This window comes from Rosa chinensis, chromosome 3 (assembly GCF_002994745.2).
Source record: "Rosa chinensis cultivar Old Blush chromosome 3, RchiOBHm-V2, whole genome shotgun sequence".
Lineage (NCBI taxonomy): Eukaryota > Viridiplantae > Streptophyta > Magnoliopsida > Rosales > Rosaceae > Rosa > Rosa chinensis.
Genome location: NC_037090.1, coordinates 47,425,256 through 47,440,458, shown reverse-complemented (window position 1 = coordinate 47,440,458; position 15,203 = coordinate 47,425,256). Strand labels below are relative to the sequence as shown.

At 39.1% G+C, this 15,203-nt stretch overlaps 1 protein-coding gene across 1 annotated transcript; it reads right to left on the bottom strand.

Moving 5' to 3' along the window:
• Positions 1-5,664: 5,664 nt before the first annotated feature.
• LOC112192108 (5-methyltetrahydropteroyltriglutamate--homocysteine methyltransferase) lies at positions 5,665-10,513 on the bottom strand. Its single transcript, XM_024331674.2, has 11 exons — positions 10,360-10,513; positions 9,108-9,461; positions 8,915-9,002; positions 8,580-8,707; positions 8,086-8,477; positions 7,844-8,007; positions 7,466-7,546; positions 7,177-7,343; positions 6,978-7,083; positions 6,397-6,849; positions 5,665-6,297 (listed from the first exon to the last, which is right to left on the bottom strand). The coding sequence occupies exons 2-11, from the start codon at positions 9,455-9,457 to the stop codon at positions 5,929-5,931; spliced, it is 2,298 nt and encodes a 765-aa protein (XP_024187442.1). The 5' UTR covers positions 9,458-9,461; positions 10,360-10,513; the 3' UTR covers positions 5,665-5,928.
• Between the last annotated feature and the right edge of the window lie 4,690 nt (positions 10,514-15,203).

Here is a 15,203-nt window from a genome sequence, read left to right as displayed (position 1 = left end):
AAGCCTAGCCTTCACCATTGTCATGTATGGGGATGCCCTGCAGAAGCTAGAATTTACAATCCAAACATTAACAAGCTTGATCCTAAAACAGTAAGCTGCTATTTTATAGGCTACCCTGAAAAATCTAAGGGTTACAAGCTTTATGCAGCTCAGCACTCACCAAGAATTTTTGAAACACATCAAGTAAAATTCTTGGATGAGAAAATTCATAATACAAGTTTTGAAGATTTATCTTCAGAATTTGAAGAAATTATGGATAATGAGCATACTGAAAGTATATTGCCTATAATTCATGACACTCAAGCAGCCATTAGTGTTCCAGAAACTCAAAATGCACAAGATCAACTTGTTGATCAAGAAATGCATTTTGCAGATGATCAAGCTAATCTTGAACCCCTACCTGATCAACCACAGCCTATAGAACCTCAAGATCAGCCTGCAGAACATCACCAAAACATAAATCCCCAATTAAGAAGATCTAATAGAGCAAGGAAACCAACTTATTGGGGGGAAGATTCTGACTACATTGTTTATTTGCAAGAACATGAAGTTGAAATTGATCTTGCAGATGACAATGATCTAGTCACTTTTAATCAAGCTATTGAAAGCAGTCAGTCAAGTGAGTGGAAACAAGCTATGGAAGCTGAGATTGAGTCCATGAACCACAATGCAGTTTGGGATTTAGTGAAACCTGATTCCAAACAAAAGGCTATAGGTTGCAAATGGGTGTTTAAAACCAAGAGAGATGCAAATGGGAATATTGAGAGACATAAAGCTAGGTTAGTTGCCAAGGGTTTCACACGGAAGGAGGGTATTGATTTTACTAAAACCTTTTCCCCAGTTTCAACCAAAGACTCTTTTAGGATCATTATGGCACTTGTAGCTCAATTTGACATGGAGCTACACTAGATGGATGTTAAGACAGCCTTCCTAAATGGAGAACTCGATGAGATTATTTACATGAAGCAGCCTAAAGGGTTTATAGAACCAGGAATAGAAGAATTAGTCTGCAAGTTAAGAAAATCCATTTATCGTTTAAAACGGGCCTCTAGACAGTGGTATAAAAAGTTTGACTCTGTGATTTCTTCTTTTGGATTTACTAAGAATTTAGTGGATGAGTGTGTTTATCTCAAAACATCTGGAAACCAATTTATATTTCTGGTACTTTATGTTGATGACATTTTGTTGGCTAGTAGCAACTTAAAGCTACTTAAAGAAACCAAAGCCTTTCTGTCAAAGAATTTTGACATGAAGGATTTAGGTGAGGCATCATATGTACTAGGAATAGAAATTATAAGAGATAGGGCACAAGGTTTGCTAGGTTTATCCCAGCAAAACTATATTGCTAAAATTCTGAAAAGATTTGGCATGGAGACTTGCGCATTAGGGGAGGTTCCAATGTCTAAGGGAGATAAGCTCACTAAGAAACAAAGTCCAAAGAATGAAGTAGAAAAGGTGGATATGGAGTCCAAGCCTTATGCAAGGCTTGTTGGCAGCCTAATGTATACTCAAGTCTGCACTAGACCTAATTTATCTTTTGCAGTTGGCATTCTTTCTAGATTTCAGTCTAATCCAGGTCATGAACACTGGGCTGGGAAGAAAGTACTTAGGTACTTGCAGAGGACTAAGAACCACATGCTTGTGTATAGACAAGTGGAGAAATTGGAGCTTGTAGGATATACAGACTCAGACTTTGCAGGGAATTATCCTGATTCCAAGAAATCGACTTGTGGATATGTTTTTATGCTTGCAGGAGGGTCTGTTGCTTGGAAAACTATGAAACAAACCTTAGTGACAACATCTACAAGCAGGCAGAATTTATTGCAGTATATGAAGGAATGTGTGAAGGGCTATGGATTAGAAATTTTTTGATGCAAACTAGGATTTTAAGTCATATAGTTTCTGATGCTCTTGTAATTCTTTGTGACAATGAGGCAACTGTGTTCTTCAGTAAAAACAGTAAAATGTCAAATAACTCAAAGCATATTGACCTCAAGTATTACAGTGTGAGGGAGAGAGTCAAGCATGGTGAAATTTCAGTATTGAGTATAAGCACAGACTCTCAGCTTGCAGATCCCTTCACTAAGGCATTGTCAGTTGCTGCCTTCAAGAAACATATTGAGAACATTGGTGTTTTGCCTAATTTAGGATCTTAAGTTCAGTGGGAGCCTAATTTAGTTAAGAGCAAATTTTTATAAGTTTTGTAATTTTCTGAGTTCTTTGTAATTTTGATAGTTGTGATTTTCAGTTCAGTTATTATCACAACTTTATGTATTATTGAATTTTGATTATCAATAAAATTCTCGAGTTATTTTCATTCAGTTTGTGTTGCTGCAGTTTTTATTGAATTTTCTGTAATATTTTTTCTTGTGTTTTTGATTTACCTTGATATCAGATGGTCTTGTAATTTTTGCGGACATGTTCATTTAGCTTAAGTACGAGCATTTAGGCCATCAGTGTTTTCGGTTATGTTTGAGTTTCATTTTGAAACATTCAGTTGGACCATTTAGGTATATGATCTTCTGGTAATACACGTTATTCATATACTGCATCATCTTGTTTTCAGTAGCATATGTGGAATGCATGAGCTTGTGTTAGTGGTCTGGAAGTGCTGCATTTTTGTTAAAGTGTGTGCTTTTCCTTGCTCTGCATAAGCAACTGTGTTTTGACCATGCTGAATGGATTTTGAGACTTTTCCTTATTCTGGTGCACACTTTAGTTGGTTGTACAAGTGTTGGCATTATACAGTTATGATTATCCTTGATAACCAGTGGGAGATTGTTAGACAAAATTGGACTTATCACGAGTTATCCTAGAGTAACTAGGAAATCATTAAATGTCAAAAACGAATACAACATGGATCTGGAAAAGAATCAACCTAGATACCCAATGTGATAGTGTATTTATCATTGGATTAGGAATCCATTAATTGGACTACAAGAAAGTCCTAAACTGTGATGCATTAGGAATCTAAGATACAAGTCTTGTTCTACAAGGAAAATCTTTATGGGAGGATTCCTTGGACTTGAACTTGTATAAATAAGAGGTTAGGGTCCCTGTTATCACCCCCGTCTACAAGCATTGTGTTCTGCCCATTCGGAAGCTACAGTTGGTGAATAGCAGAAGACTTCAACCTCGACTTGTTCTTTTGTTTCTGCAGCTGCAACAATGGCCTCTACTCTTGATGTCAATGGTATGTTGATCTCCTCAAGTTGTTGTTGAACAAATATAATAGTGTGAGCTTGTTTGTAAATTAGTTTTACAGATGCTAGAAAAGTTGAATTTCCAGAAGGCAGGAGTTGGAAAATTGGAAATGCTTCATAAGGTCTAGAACCGGTAACCCAGTACAATTTATCTTGAAGTTGAAGACTTATTTGATTGTAATATGTATTTGTATGCATTTGACTTGTATTGTACTTTCCAAAAAGCAGATCCTAGAAAAGTTGAATTTCCAGAAGGCAAGAGCTAGAAAACTGGAAATGCTACATAAGGTCTAGAACTATATTTTTGGACCGAAAGCTCAAAAACTCAGACCGAATGTAGTTGGTTCGAGTTACAGTCGGTTTGAAACATAAAAAATGACAATCCAAACTGAGACTGATTTATCGGACTGGGTCTGTGATTCAGAAAAATTTAGGCCCGGATCAACCCGTGCCCAACCCTAATTGAAGGAAAGCATTCAAGAGGCAGGATTATGAGAAGAGAGTTTTAGACCGAGTCTAAAAGTTGTTAGCTTGAATTTAGATTCCATGGATGGGCCATAGGGAATATGGGCCTCTAAAGGAGTTCTCTAAGGTCATCTCCAATCGAAGGTGTATAATCTAAATTATAGATCATGGATGTCTAAAATTCATCTCCAATCATGGATTGGGTCTATTATAAAAAACACAAATGGAGGGCTAAAGTCTATAAGTTGGTCTAAATATAGACCAACGTTTAGACCATGGATGACAACCTGCTGGCCTACCTTTAGATGATTAATTGATCAATTGATTCAAACTTAAATAAAATATATTAAAGTCTATAATTTAAACCTCAAACGATTGGAGTTGTAAAAATTATAAACCTCACTATTTTGATGAATAGTACCTTCCAAAGATCGAAAAATTTAGAGAGGCCTAACAAGGAGATTAGGGGTGGTCAGATTTGTTGGGGGTAGTCTCGAAGTCGAACAAGTATACCAAGAAATAATTGGTCGTGCCTAAGCAACGTCCCAAGGAGAGAAAGCGGAGATCTAAACACCTGTCAAGGAGGAGAATGTCGTGGAGGCTAAACGTGGTTTCCCCTGTAAGTGGTAGGAGAAGAAGGGTTGTGCCTCAATACTACATTACCCAATCGGCTACCAAGTTGAAATCTGTTTTGGGGTGGGTTACTGAAAGAAAGGGCCCATCGCCATATTCACGAGCAATGCTAGTGTTAAGCTAGAATACGCGGGGATTAAATTTCCAAACCTTTCAGTGTCCTTTGAAGATGCATGCCTAGATTTATTTTTCTCGTTTGAAACAAAAAAGAAAGTAACGGAAGATCTTTGTAATCGGTTGGATTAGGTTTCCTCAAGCCTAATCTAGTTGATTCAAGATGAGTTTTTGTGTTAAAGCAACTCCAACTGATTCCCTATATTGTGATTTTTCTCTATTTTTTAAGAAAAACAAACATCTTTTCCTACAACAGATTCCTTATAATTATCTCCATTTCAAGGATAGTGAGGAAAGAGAAAACAAGATTCCCTAAATTTACAGCAATCTTTAAAATTTTAAGAAGAAATATGAAAGATTTTAGAGATTGCCGTAAAATAAATAATCTGTTGGAGTTGGAGAAGAAAAATAGGCTAAAACTTTGACTTTAGCTTTCCTATAAGCTGTTAGAGTTGGTCTTAAAAATTACTAATCAATTACTCATCACACACCTTGATCGGTATTTTTTAACGAAAAGGGAATGAATATCAGTTCCCCTTACAAAAACACTATGGATGGGATTGAATTGGCCCACCAAAAACTAAGACAGCTGAATGATGGCAAAAATCCCCAGCGGGGCGGAGCTCCATTGGATACTCGCCCCTAATGGGGGGAGAATTCGGGGACAAATGGGGAATGGGGATGGGGATCCTCAATCCCCGCTATCTAAGATTGAGAATGGGGCGGGGATGGTATTGTGATCCCCATCCCCAAACCCGCCCCAATAATATATACATATATTTAACTTATATATTTTTTAATTTATTTTTTATAATATAAATCACAAATATATACATTTACTACTTTATTTTAATGACTACACTTTTACTTTAATGATGTTTTGATTTTTGCACTCACTGAATTATAATTTATGAATTTAATCATATTTTAAATTTATTTGTTGTAAATTTTGATTTTAAAAAAAGGCAATATGAGAAAAAATTATTTTATTTATTAAATTCTTATTAGGGATGGAGACGGGAATCCCCAATATATTTTTATTGGGGAGAAAATGACCCTGGGGATGGGGATGGTATTGTGATCCCCATCCCCAACCCGCCCCATTGCCATCCCTACAGCTGATCAGCTCGCCACTACGTTTTGGATTTTTTTCAATTAAAGACTAACCAAAACCAAAAAATGGTACTTAAAAGGTCACCTTAGTGTTGCTAGTGCCCGCACAATAAATGGGACTGACTGACAGAACCAGGGAACAAATTGCTATTGATATTTCTTCATTTATCATTCAAGAAATACACCAAGCTTGATGCCCTTTGAAATTGATAGGAGGCAGAGCCTCAAAAATACAAAATATAACAAGGAAGAAAACAAAAACAAAAAATGCCCGTAAAAGGACAAAGCCTACTAAGATATTTCATCACACAGTTATTAAACAATCAAATATGACTTGTAAAATCCAGGTAAGATGCATAGAATCCTTCAGTTCTTTTGAAGCCACCGTTCATCAAAGCATTCATTTAGCACTGGCAAGCTGAGTGCGGAGTTGCTTGGCAGCAGCAACCATAGCACTGAGTGCTGGCTTAACCTCAGCGTACTTGCGAGTCTTAAGCCCACAGTCTGGGTTGACCCACAAGATATTTGTCTCGAGGACTGCAAGCATCTTGTTAATCCGGTCAGCAATCTCCTCAGTTGATGGTATTCTTGGAGAGTGGATGTCATAAACGCCAGGACCAATACCAGCACCATACTTCACTCCCTCGCGGAAGACCGACAGGAGCTTCTCATCAGAACGAGAATTCTCAATGGTGATCACATCAGCATCCATGTCGATGATCGAGTGGATGATGTCGTTGAAGTTGGAATAGCACATGTGAGTGTGAATCTGTGGTTTGTTTAGAGACAAGCAGTTAAGACAACAAGGCATATATATACTAGAAAATATATATATATATATATATATATGTCAAAGTGGGAAAAAGACCTGAGTAGTGTCCTTGACACCAACGTTGGTGATCCTAAATGAATGCACGGCCCAATCCAAGTAGTGAGCTTGCTCAGACTTCCTGAGAGGCAACCCTTCTCTCAACGCAGCCTCATCAATTTGAATAACATTGATACCAGCTTTCTCGAGATCCTCCACTTCATCCTTGATGGCCAAAGCAATCTGGTAGGTAGTCTCAGACCTGGGCTGGTCAACTCTAACAAAGGACCAGTTGAGGATGGTAACAGGGCCTGTAAGCATTCCCTTCATTGGGCGGGCAGTCATGCTCTGAGCAGCAGATGACCAGAACACAGTCATTGGCTTTGGGCGGCTCACATCACCATAGATGATTGGTGGCTTCACACATCGAGATCCATAAGATTGCACCCACCCATTGACAGTAAAGGCAAACCCTGATAATTGCTCCCCAAAGTACTCAACCATGTCGTTCCTCTGCCATGAGAATAAACAATAATGAATTGCAGTCTCACAGACAGAATGAAAAGCCAAAATTCACCAGCCAAAAGTAGAACAGGTTTCTCATCATCCTTCCTGACAGAAATTAATAAATGAAAGCTCACCTCAGGCTCCCCATGAACAAGGACATCAATGTCAAGCTCTTCCTGAAGCTTGACGACTTTGTTAATTTCCTCCTTAATGGCCTTGACATACTCCTCCTCAGAGATCCTAAAGAACAAGAAAAAACAGCATACATCAGCAATTGTTTTAACAATTTCACATTTTGTATAAGAAAACAATAGAACATTCAGCTTTACTTACTTTTTGGCCTTGTATTCACGGCGAACCCTTCTCAGTTCGATGGTCTGAGGGAATGATCCAATGGTGGTGGTTGGGAGAACTGGAAGATTAAGCTTCTTCTGCTGAGCATCAAGTCTGGCACTTACATTAGTAGCACGACGGTGGTCAGAACCCTTCAAAGCAGCAGCCTGAAAATACCCAGAAAATAATAATAATAAGTAACAAAAATTTTATAAAATAAAAATCAACTGCAAATACAGAACAAACTTAGCACAACATAAAAGGCACAAGAAAGGCAATAAGCACTCACAGCCTTTTGAACAGCCTCATTGGTCACCCTCGGGGACGATTTCCTTGAAGCCAGAGCCGCAGCGTTGCTTGAGAAAAATGACTGATGATGCAGCACAGAAGGTGAGTACTCAAATTAAGAGAACCACAGAATCATAAAAGCAAAAGTAGCAATCTAAGCAACATGCATCCAAGGAGGTATACCATTGAATCAAAATTCTTCAAATCATACTACACTTTTTAACTTTTTTCTATCTTTATGGACATCACACACAGTAGTGCCCCCAAGCGCTTTTTTTATACAGTACTACCAATTTTAATCAAATATAAAACCAAGACATGATTTGTGCTTTACAAAACAAATCTGGATCAGTTGTAGTGAAAGAATAAAAGGCTATACCTCATCCTTGTGACCAGCCAATGCCTTTGCCAAAGCATTAACTTCAAGAATTTTCTGTGCGGCAAAGGCGAGCCATGATTTGATTTCATTGTCCAGCTTAGTCTCATTAACAAGATCAACAGCAGTGTGAAGACAAGAGCAGGAGGTAGAGACAACAAGGTGGTCTGCACAGAACAAATAAATAATTAATGAAATGCAATTTCTTGTCATCATTTACCAAAAACTGCAGAAAACTTGAATACCTTTGCCAACAATGCCTTCAAGAGCCTGCAATGTACTTAGGGAAGCAGAGAGATCATTAGCCCAAATGTTCCTTCCATCAACCAATCCAGCAAAGAGGCACTTTCCTTTAGGGAAGTCACTCTTAATTAACTCAAGAGTCTTAGAACCACGAACTAAATCAAAACCATAGGCAGTGACACCCTTCAAGGAAGTGAGAGTCTTGTATGCCTCTGCAGGTACATCTGCAAAGTAGGTCTCAATGAGAACATTCAAGCCGGACAGAGTTGATTCTAGCTGAGAGTAAGCATCAGTGAATGCTTGCAACTTGTGAGAATCAAGATCCATAACAAGTGTGGGCTCATCAAACTGAATCCATGAAGCTCCAGCTGCCTTAAGCTCAGATATAACTTCCCTAAAGACTCATTAAAGTTAAATCAATACATACAAGATAAGCCGCACAGAAAAAAACGCAAAGCCAATGAATCTGAGATACAAGGACAATGGGAATTATTACTTGTAAATAGGAATGATTTTTCCTAGAAGAGAGAGAAGCGAAAATGTCTTTTCAACACCCTTTGCTGGTTTAGACAGCAACAAGTAGGTCACTGGACCAACAAGGACTGGGATTGTATCCACTCCAAGCTGCAAAAGATTGAAAAATTACAAACAGCTCTGGAAAGATGAATAATTGAAATGCGTATTGATAAGTAGGATTGCCTTTCAGATATTCACCACACATGGCATATATTACGAAGCAAAACCCAAGATTGCCCATCAGACATTAACCAATATATAATTTCGCTTGACCACATGCAGAACAATGAAAAAAAAATAATCATGAACACACACCGCTTTAGCCTCCTTGTATTCCTCAACAGCCTTGTGAGAAGCATATGAGAATTTGACATCAGGACCCAACTCAGGGACAATGAAATGGCTGTATCAATACATTAGGCCAAGTTAGAATTGATCATTCCAATTCATAACATTTGGAAGAAAAGAAAAAAAAATCAAAAGTGTAGAAAAGGTTAAGATCACATACTAGTTGGTATCGAACCACTTGGTCATTTCCATAGCGGGAACTGAGGCATTTCCTCTGGCCATGGAGAAATAAGTGCCAAATCCAATCTCACCACCATTCCAACCATATCTTGGTGGAACTGCCCCAAGCATTGCAGTGGTGTCAAGCACCTGGTCGTAGTAAGAGAAAGTGTTGCTAGGAATGTGCATGATCCCGGCATCAGCCATCTGCTTCCAGATGGAAGACCTGAGATCAGCAGACACCTTTTGCAAATCTTCGGCACTGCTCTTGCCATCCCAGAAAGATTCCAAGGCAAACTTGAGCTCTCTCTTGGGGCCCATACGAGGGTATCCAACAATGTGAGACGCCATTTCTCTGTAGAATCAGATCAACATGAAACACATTAGCTTTCCTTAATCAACCACCATGCATCTTTGATAGATCTCTCAGGAAATTTTCATGATGAATATGCAAAGCAGTAAAAACAAGAAATATTGAAAAGTTGCTTTTGAATAATCAAATGAATATGCATTCAATCAAAATTTAGAACTTGAGGAGTCTGCGCAATCGGTGATTTGTATTCAATCCTATCATAATCTGAAATCGCAATAGAGTTACTAAGAAATGTCTTCATTTATGATATCGTAACGAAATCAGATTAGACATATTCATCATGCAAAACAATGACTTAATACTAGGATATCCACATGTTAACGAAATCCAATCAGAAAACATACAACCTCAAATGAAAAAACTTGGCACTAATAGATCTAATTCTTAGGGCACTGAATTTCATCATAATCCGTAACAGAGAATACAAGAGGTTCAAAGAGAAGTTGTAGATCTAATGTTTAAAGGAGGGAATTGAGCCTGAGAGAAATGGAGGTCACTTGAACACTCCACAGAAGCTAGTGAACTCAGATCTAGTGCAAAAACCAAAGGCCAAATAGCAGATCTACAAATGCCAAAATCAGATCTGCAACAGAAAATGCAGCGCAAACAAAAACCTAATGCCAGGCCATTTTTCGTTGAGGCAAACAAGTAAAAATACATGAGACGAAGCGAGAATCTCAAAATTGGTAGACTGACCAGTACAGATCTCAGTGAAAAATGATGAAAACCTTGGAGAAATGGAAACGAAAGAGCGAAAGAGGGGGAGAAGCACGGAGGCAGAAGATCACGTTGGCATTGGAAAATGGCGAGAGAGAGAGAGAGAGAGAGAGCGCAGCAGCATAATAAGGAAAAGAGAGAACGAGAGAGAGAAAGCTCGTACCTTTCGGAGGTAGAGAGGGGGAGGACTAGACTGGTTCTTTGGTTATCGGTTCTCTTCTACTTCTCTATATCCAGTTGGTTTCGGAGATGAGAGAAGAGAGCGGAGCGAGTTCGAATGCCTGGCCCTTTCCCCTTATTTATAGCTAAATTAGCTCGTGACATCTGCTAGATCTGACCTTCTTTTTTTTTTACTAGCTTTTTTTACTGGAATCTTAGATCGCTTATTCTCAAAAAAAAAAAAATTCGTAGATCGCTGAATGCGGGGTCTTTTTTATATTTCACGCGCTTGTTGTTTTTTTTGCGATGGGATATTGGAGCTGTGGTAGGTGAATGCCCTGGGGGTCCCACACCTATACATATTTGGGAGTGGGTGAGGGGTGGAAACTGGAGATGGGGTTTAGGGTCTTTTTATTCTTTTCTACCGGTTTTTTTCCATCTGTTTTTTTTCTTTCCTAAAGATATTATTCCTTGAAAATCTTTTCTTTTTCTTTTTTCTGAAGGCAAAAAATCACAAATAGCTATTGAGTTATGACTCATTCGACACTTAACTCACCGTATTTTCAATAATATCACTTAACTCACTCATTTTTATATCTGTGTTGGGATACCAACTTATTAGGAATACCAACTTATTAGTAAAACGCAGCGTTTTGGTTGTTATAGCCTATATATACTCTGTTACTTTCATTTTGTAATTCAACTATCGAATATCTATATAAAAGTCTATCTTTTCTCAGTTTTTCTTTGTTTTCTTCTCTTTAATTCTGAGGGTACTCATCATCTGGTATCAGAGTCCAAATCGATGGGGGGATCGAAGAAGGTTACGAGTGCCTCGTCTTCTTCGTTGGTGGACCCGCCTTATGAGCTTTCCTTGCAGGCTCATCGTGAGGAGACGATGCTCCAATTCCAGGAGGTGCGAGAATCTATGGAGAAGATCCAAGCTCAGCACTCTTCCTTTCAATCCGAGCTCATGGAGGAACTCCGACAACTTCGTTTGGGCTCCAAAGCTTTGGTGGAGACTAGTGGAGCTGGACCGCCGCCTCAACTGAGTTCGCCGTCGCCGGATGCTTCGATAACGGGATCGCTTGGTGGTATGACTACTATGCCAACTACTACGACTATAGATGTATCTGCATATCTATTTGGGTCTTTGCCTAGCCATAATGTTCCTGTTTCTAGTGGTCAATTTGTTGGTTCTCAACCTGTGAGTGCTGGAATTTATTCATCAGTGAATGGAGTGAGTGGGTGGTTTCAAACAGCTGGGGATTATGGAATGACTAATGACCCTAGACTGTTCATGGACCCAAAGTTGATTAATAATCCCATTTTAGGTTATGATCCTTCCTATTTTGGAAATTATCAACATGATCAGTGTTCTAAATCAGCACCACAAAACACTCATTCATCGATTCCACTACATCATATGCCACAAAGCTCTTTGCAATCTCAGTTACCAACTAGTGGATTTCATTCCAGTGTGACTAGTGCAATACCAACAGGGCCCCAAAGTAGTTCTATGGGTATGAGTGGCTTCCAATCCAAACGGAGCATCCCAACTACTACACCAACCATTTCTAATACATCATCACCTCCACCAATCTATGCCACAACTACTACTCCATATCCTCACTTTTTCTATCCATATAACCAATTCAACCCACATAGTCAATTTCATCCATATCATTATCAACACACTCACAACCATGGGTTGAGCCACCATCAAGTCCAGGACCCAAACCTGCCTACCATGAAACAAATTCGGTTGGATTTTCCAGTATTTGGTGGGGAAGATCCCTTGGAGTGGCTTAATAGAGCTGAACAATTCTGATACCAGTTGTTACGATCCCCGGGATCGTAGCCATGGATCGACATGGTTGCAAAAGAGAAAGAAGGAAAGCAAGAGGAAAAAACTAAGCAATAAAACTGATTCAATAATTCGATGCCTCCGTTACAATTCCCGTTAGCTATTTAAGCAGAGAAACTCTTTAGAAGTAGTGGACTCATGTGAGGGAAGCCCAAATAGGCCCAAATAACAATGATGGCCCATGTTAGGAATAAGGATCCTAACAATTCTGCCCCCCTAAAATAGGGCATGCCCTCATGCCTGTAGTAATGGTAGCTAGAAAAACAGAGAGCGCTACCAACTTCTCCATGAGCATTGTAAACACCAACTTTCTCAATAGAGGGATAGGTGTCATCTAAAGTCTGAAAGGCAGCAAGCGGAGCTGAATATGCAGCCGTAGCAATGATCCTCTTCACAAGTAGAAACGATGAGTTCATGGCATTAATCACCAATTGTATCATCACTATGATTATGGTGCTCCTCACAAATTTTACAACTGTCAAGGAAGCAATGGGTGCAGCTTGTAGCATTTCAAAATATTCACCAAGAAGCAAAGCCAAAGTCTTCGTAAGACACCCAAGACCAAGAAGCATGATGTCAACCAAGAGCTTACATATAGAAATCTGATCACTGGAAACTTGTACCAATTCTTGCAGAGTTGCAGCTTCTCTTTTAAACTTCATATTACGAAATGCAAGCAACCAAAATAAAAATGAAATTCCAACACCATCCATCTTGACATGTAACTCAATGGAGTCAATACCCTTTCCACATAATGCATCAACAATTATTTTGGCAAGCACTGTTTTCAGGTACCAAACAGATTGTTGCACCACCAGCTCCTGTACAGAGATCACAGTTTGGAAATCAGTCCACTACTGCAAAACCTTATGGCCGCAATCATTCAAACTTCTCAGCTGACAGAAAGTATTCCCAAGCTGAGTATAGAGATCGAAGGAATCGAAAACAGTGCTTCTTTTGTGATGAACCCTACACTTCTGATCATATATGTAAACGAGGCGCTAGAGCTTTACTTATTGAGGGTTTTAGTGCTGCTGGATCACAAGGTGAAGAGCATGCTGCTGGATCACAAGGTGAAGAGCATGCTGCAGTTATGGAGGATTTACTTACCGGTGAGACAATGGAGGAAGCTCCACTCATTTCTTTACATGTACTTTCTGATATTAACAAGCCAGAGACAATGCAGTTGAAAGGCCAAATTGGAAAGAACAGGTCAGTGCATGTACTTGTGGATTGTGGAGCAACTCATAATTTTGTTCATCCCAGTTTACTCAAGTATTACATAGGTATAGTTGACAAGGGTTGCCCTATGAATGTACGGGTAGCTAGTGGAGAAATAATGAAGACCAGAGGTTATGTTTCAAACCTTCAACTTGATATTCAAGGACAAGACATTGAAGCAGATTTTTATATTCTACCCGTCTCAGGATGTGAGGTCATTTTGGGAGCAGCTTGGCTTCGTACTTTGGGAGATATTGTTTGGAATTTTGACAAGCTTACCATGAAGTTTGTTAAAAATGACCTCCAATATCACTTGCAGGGAGTTGAATCTGAAAACATTGAAGTCATAACTTGTGAACAGATGACCAGTCTTTTGGCTAAGGAGAGGGAAGCTATGTTGATAGAATTAAGGCGCATAGATGACAATAGTCAGAAACCTCATGTCCATCCTAAACTCAAACAATTGGTGGAACAATTTAGTGAACTCTTCCAGCCTCCCATTTCTCTACCTCCTAAGAGAAGTCATGATCACAGGATACCTCTACTTCCAGGTACAGTTCCTGTAAATGTGCGCCCTTATAGATATCCTTATTATCAAAAGACAGAGATTGAAAAAATTGTGAGAGAAATGTTAGCTGCCGGAGTGATTCAACCAAGTGTAAGTCCTTTCTCTTCTCCAGTCTTATTAGTAAAGAAGAAAGATGGCACTTCTCGTATGTGTGTAGATTATCGAAGCCTCAATGCTGTGACTGTTAAGGATAAGTTTCCAATACCAGTGATTGACGAATTGTTGGATGAAGTTGGTGGTTCTGCTTATTTTACTAAGCTTGACCTCAGGTCTGGCTATCATCAAATCAGGATGGAGAGTGCGGATGTAAGCAAGACTGCTTTTCGCACACATGATGGTCATTATGAATTTTTAGTGATGCCATTTGGTTTGACCAATGCACCATCAACATTTCAGTCCTTGATGAATGATGTATTTAGAGATATGTTGAGGAAGCACGTATTGGTTTTCTTTGATGATATCCTCGTTTATAGTTCATCTTTGGAAGAGCATATTCAACACTTGTCACAAGTCTTTACTCGGATGCAGGAACACAATCTCAAAGTTAAGATGTCTAAATGCACTTTTGGGGCTGATAGTGTTGAGTATTTGGGGCATATAGTTTCTGCAAAGGGAGTGGCAGTTGACCCAAATAAAATCAAGAGTATTGTGCAATGGGTAAAGCCAAAAACCTTGAAAGGATTACGGGGATTTTTGGGTCTTGCTGGATACTACAGAAAATATGTGAAGGACTTTGGTATCATCGCTAAGCCTTTAACAGATATGCTCAAGAAGGATGGGTTCAAATGGTCTCCTGCAAGTGAGAAAGCTTTTGAAGATCTTAAAGTAGCTATGACTACAACCCCAGTTCTGGCCCTCCCTAACTTTACTAAAGACTTCACCATTGAATGTGATGCCTCTGATTTGGGAATTGGAGCCATACTATCTCAAGATAATCATCCCATTGCTTTCTTAAGCAAAGTGTTAGCTCCAAAGCATCGAGCTTTGTCCGTGTATGACAAGGAGATGATGGCAGTGGTGTTTGCGGTCCAACAATGGAGACCGTACCTACTCGGGCATCATTTTAACATCATTACAGACCATAGGACAATTCAACATTTTCTTCACCAAAGAATCACTACCCCAACACAGCAAAAATGGTTGATCAAGTTGATTGGATATGATTACACAGTGAAGTATAGGGCAGGGAAAA

What these genes read in the sequence shown, in the direction of transcription:
- LOC112192108 (XM_024331674.2), bottom strand. Translation starts at nt 9,457, where the DNA reads ATGGCGTCTCACATTGTTGGATACCCTCGTATGGGCCCCAAGAGAGAG. An exon ending in AAAATCATTCCTATTTACAA is followed by an intron (nt 8,478 to 8,579) that starts GTAATAATTCCC and finishes ATGAGTCTTTAG; the next exon opens with GGAAGTTATATCTGAGCTTA. An exon ending in CGTGAATACAAGGCCAAAAA is followed by an intron (nt 7,084 to 7,176) that starts GTAAGTAAAGCT and finishes CTTGTTCTTTAG; the next exon opens with GATCTCTGAGGAGGAGTATG.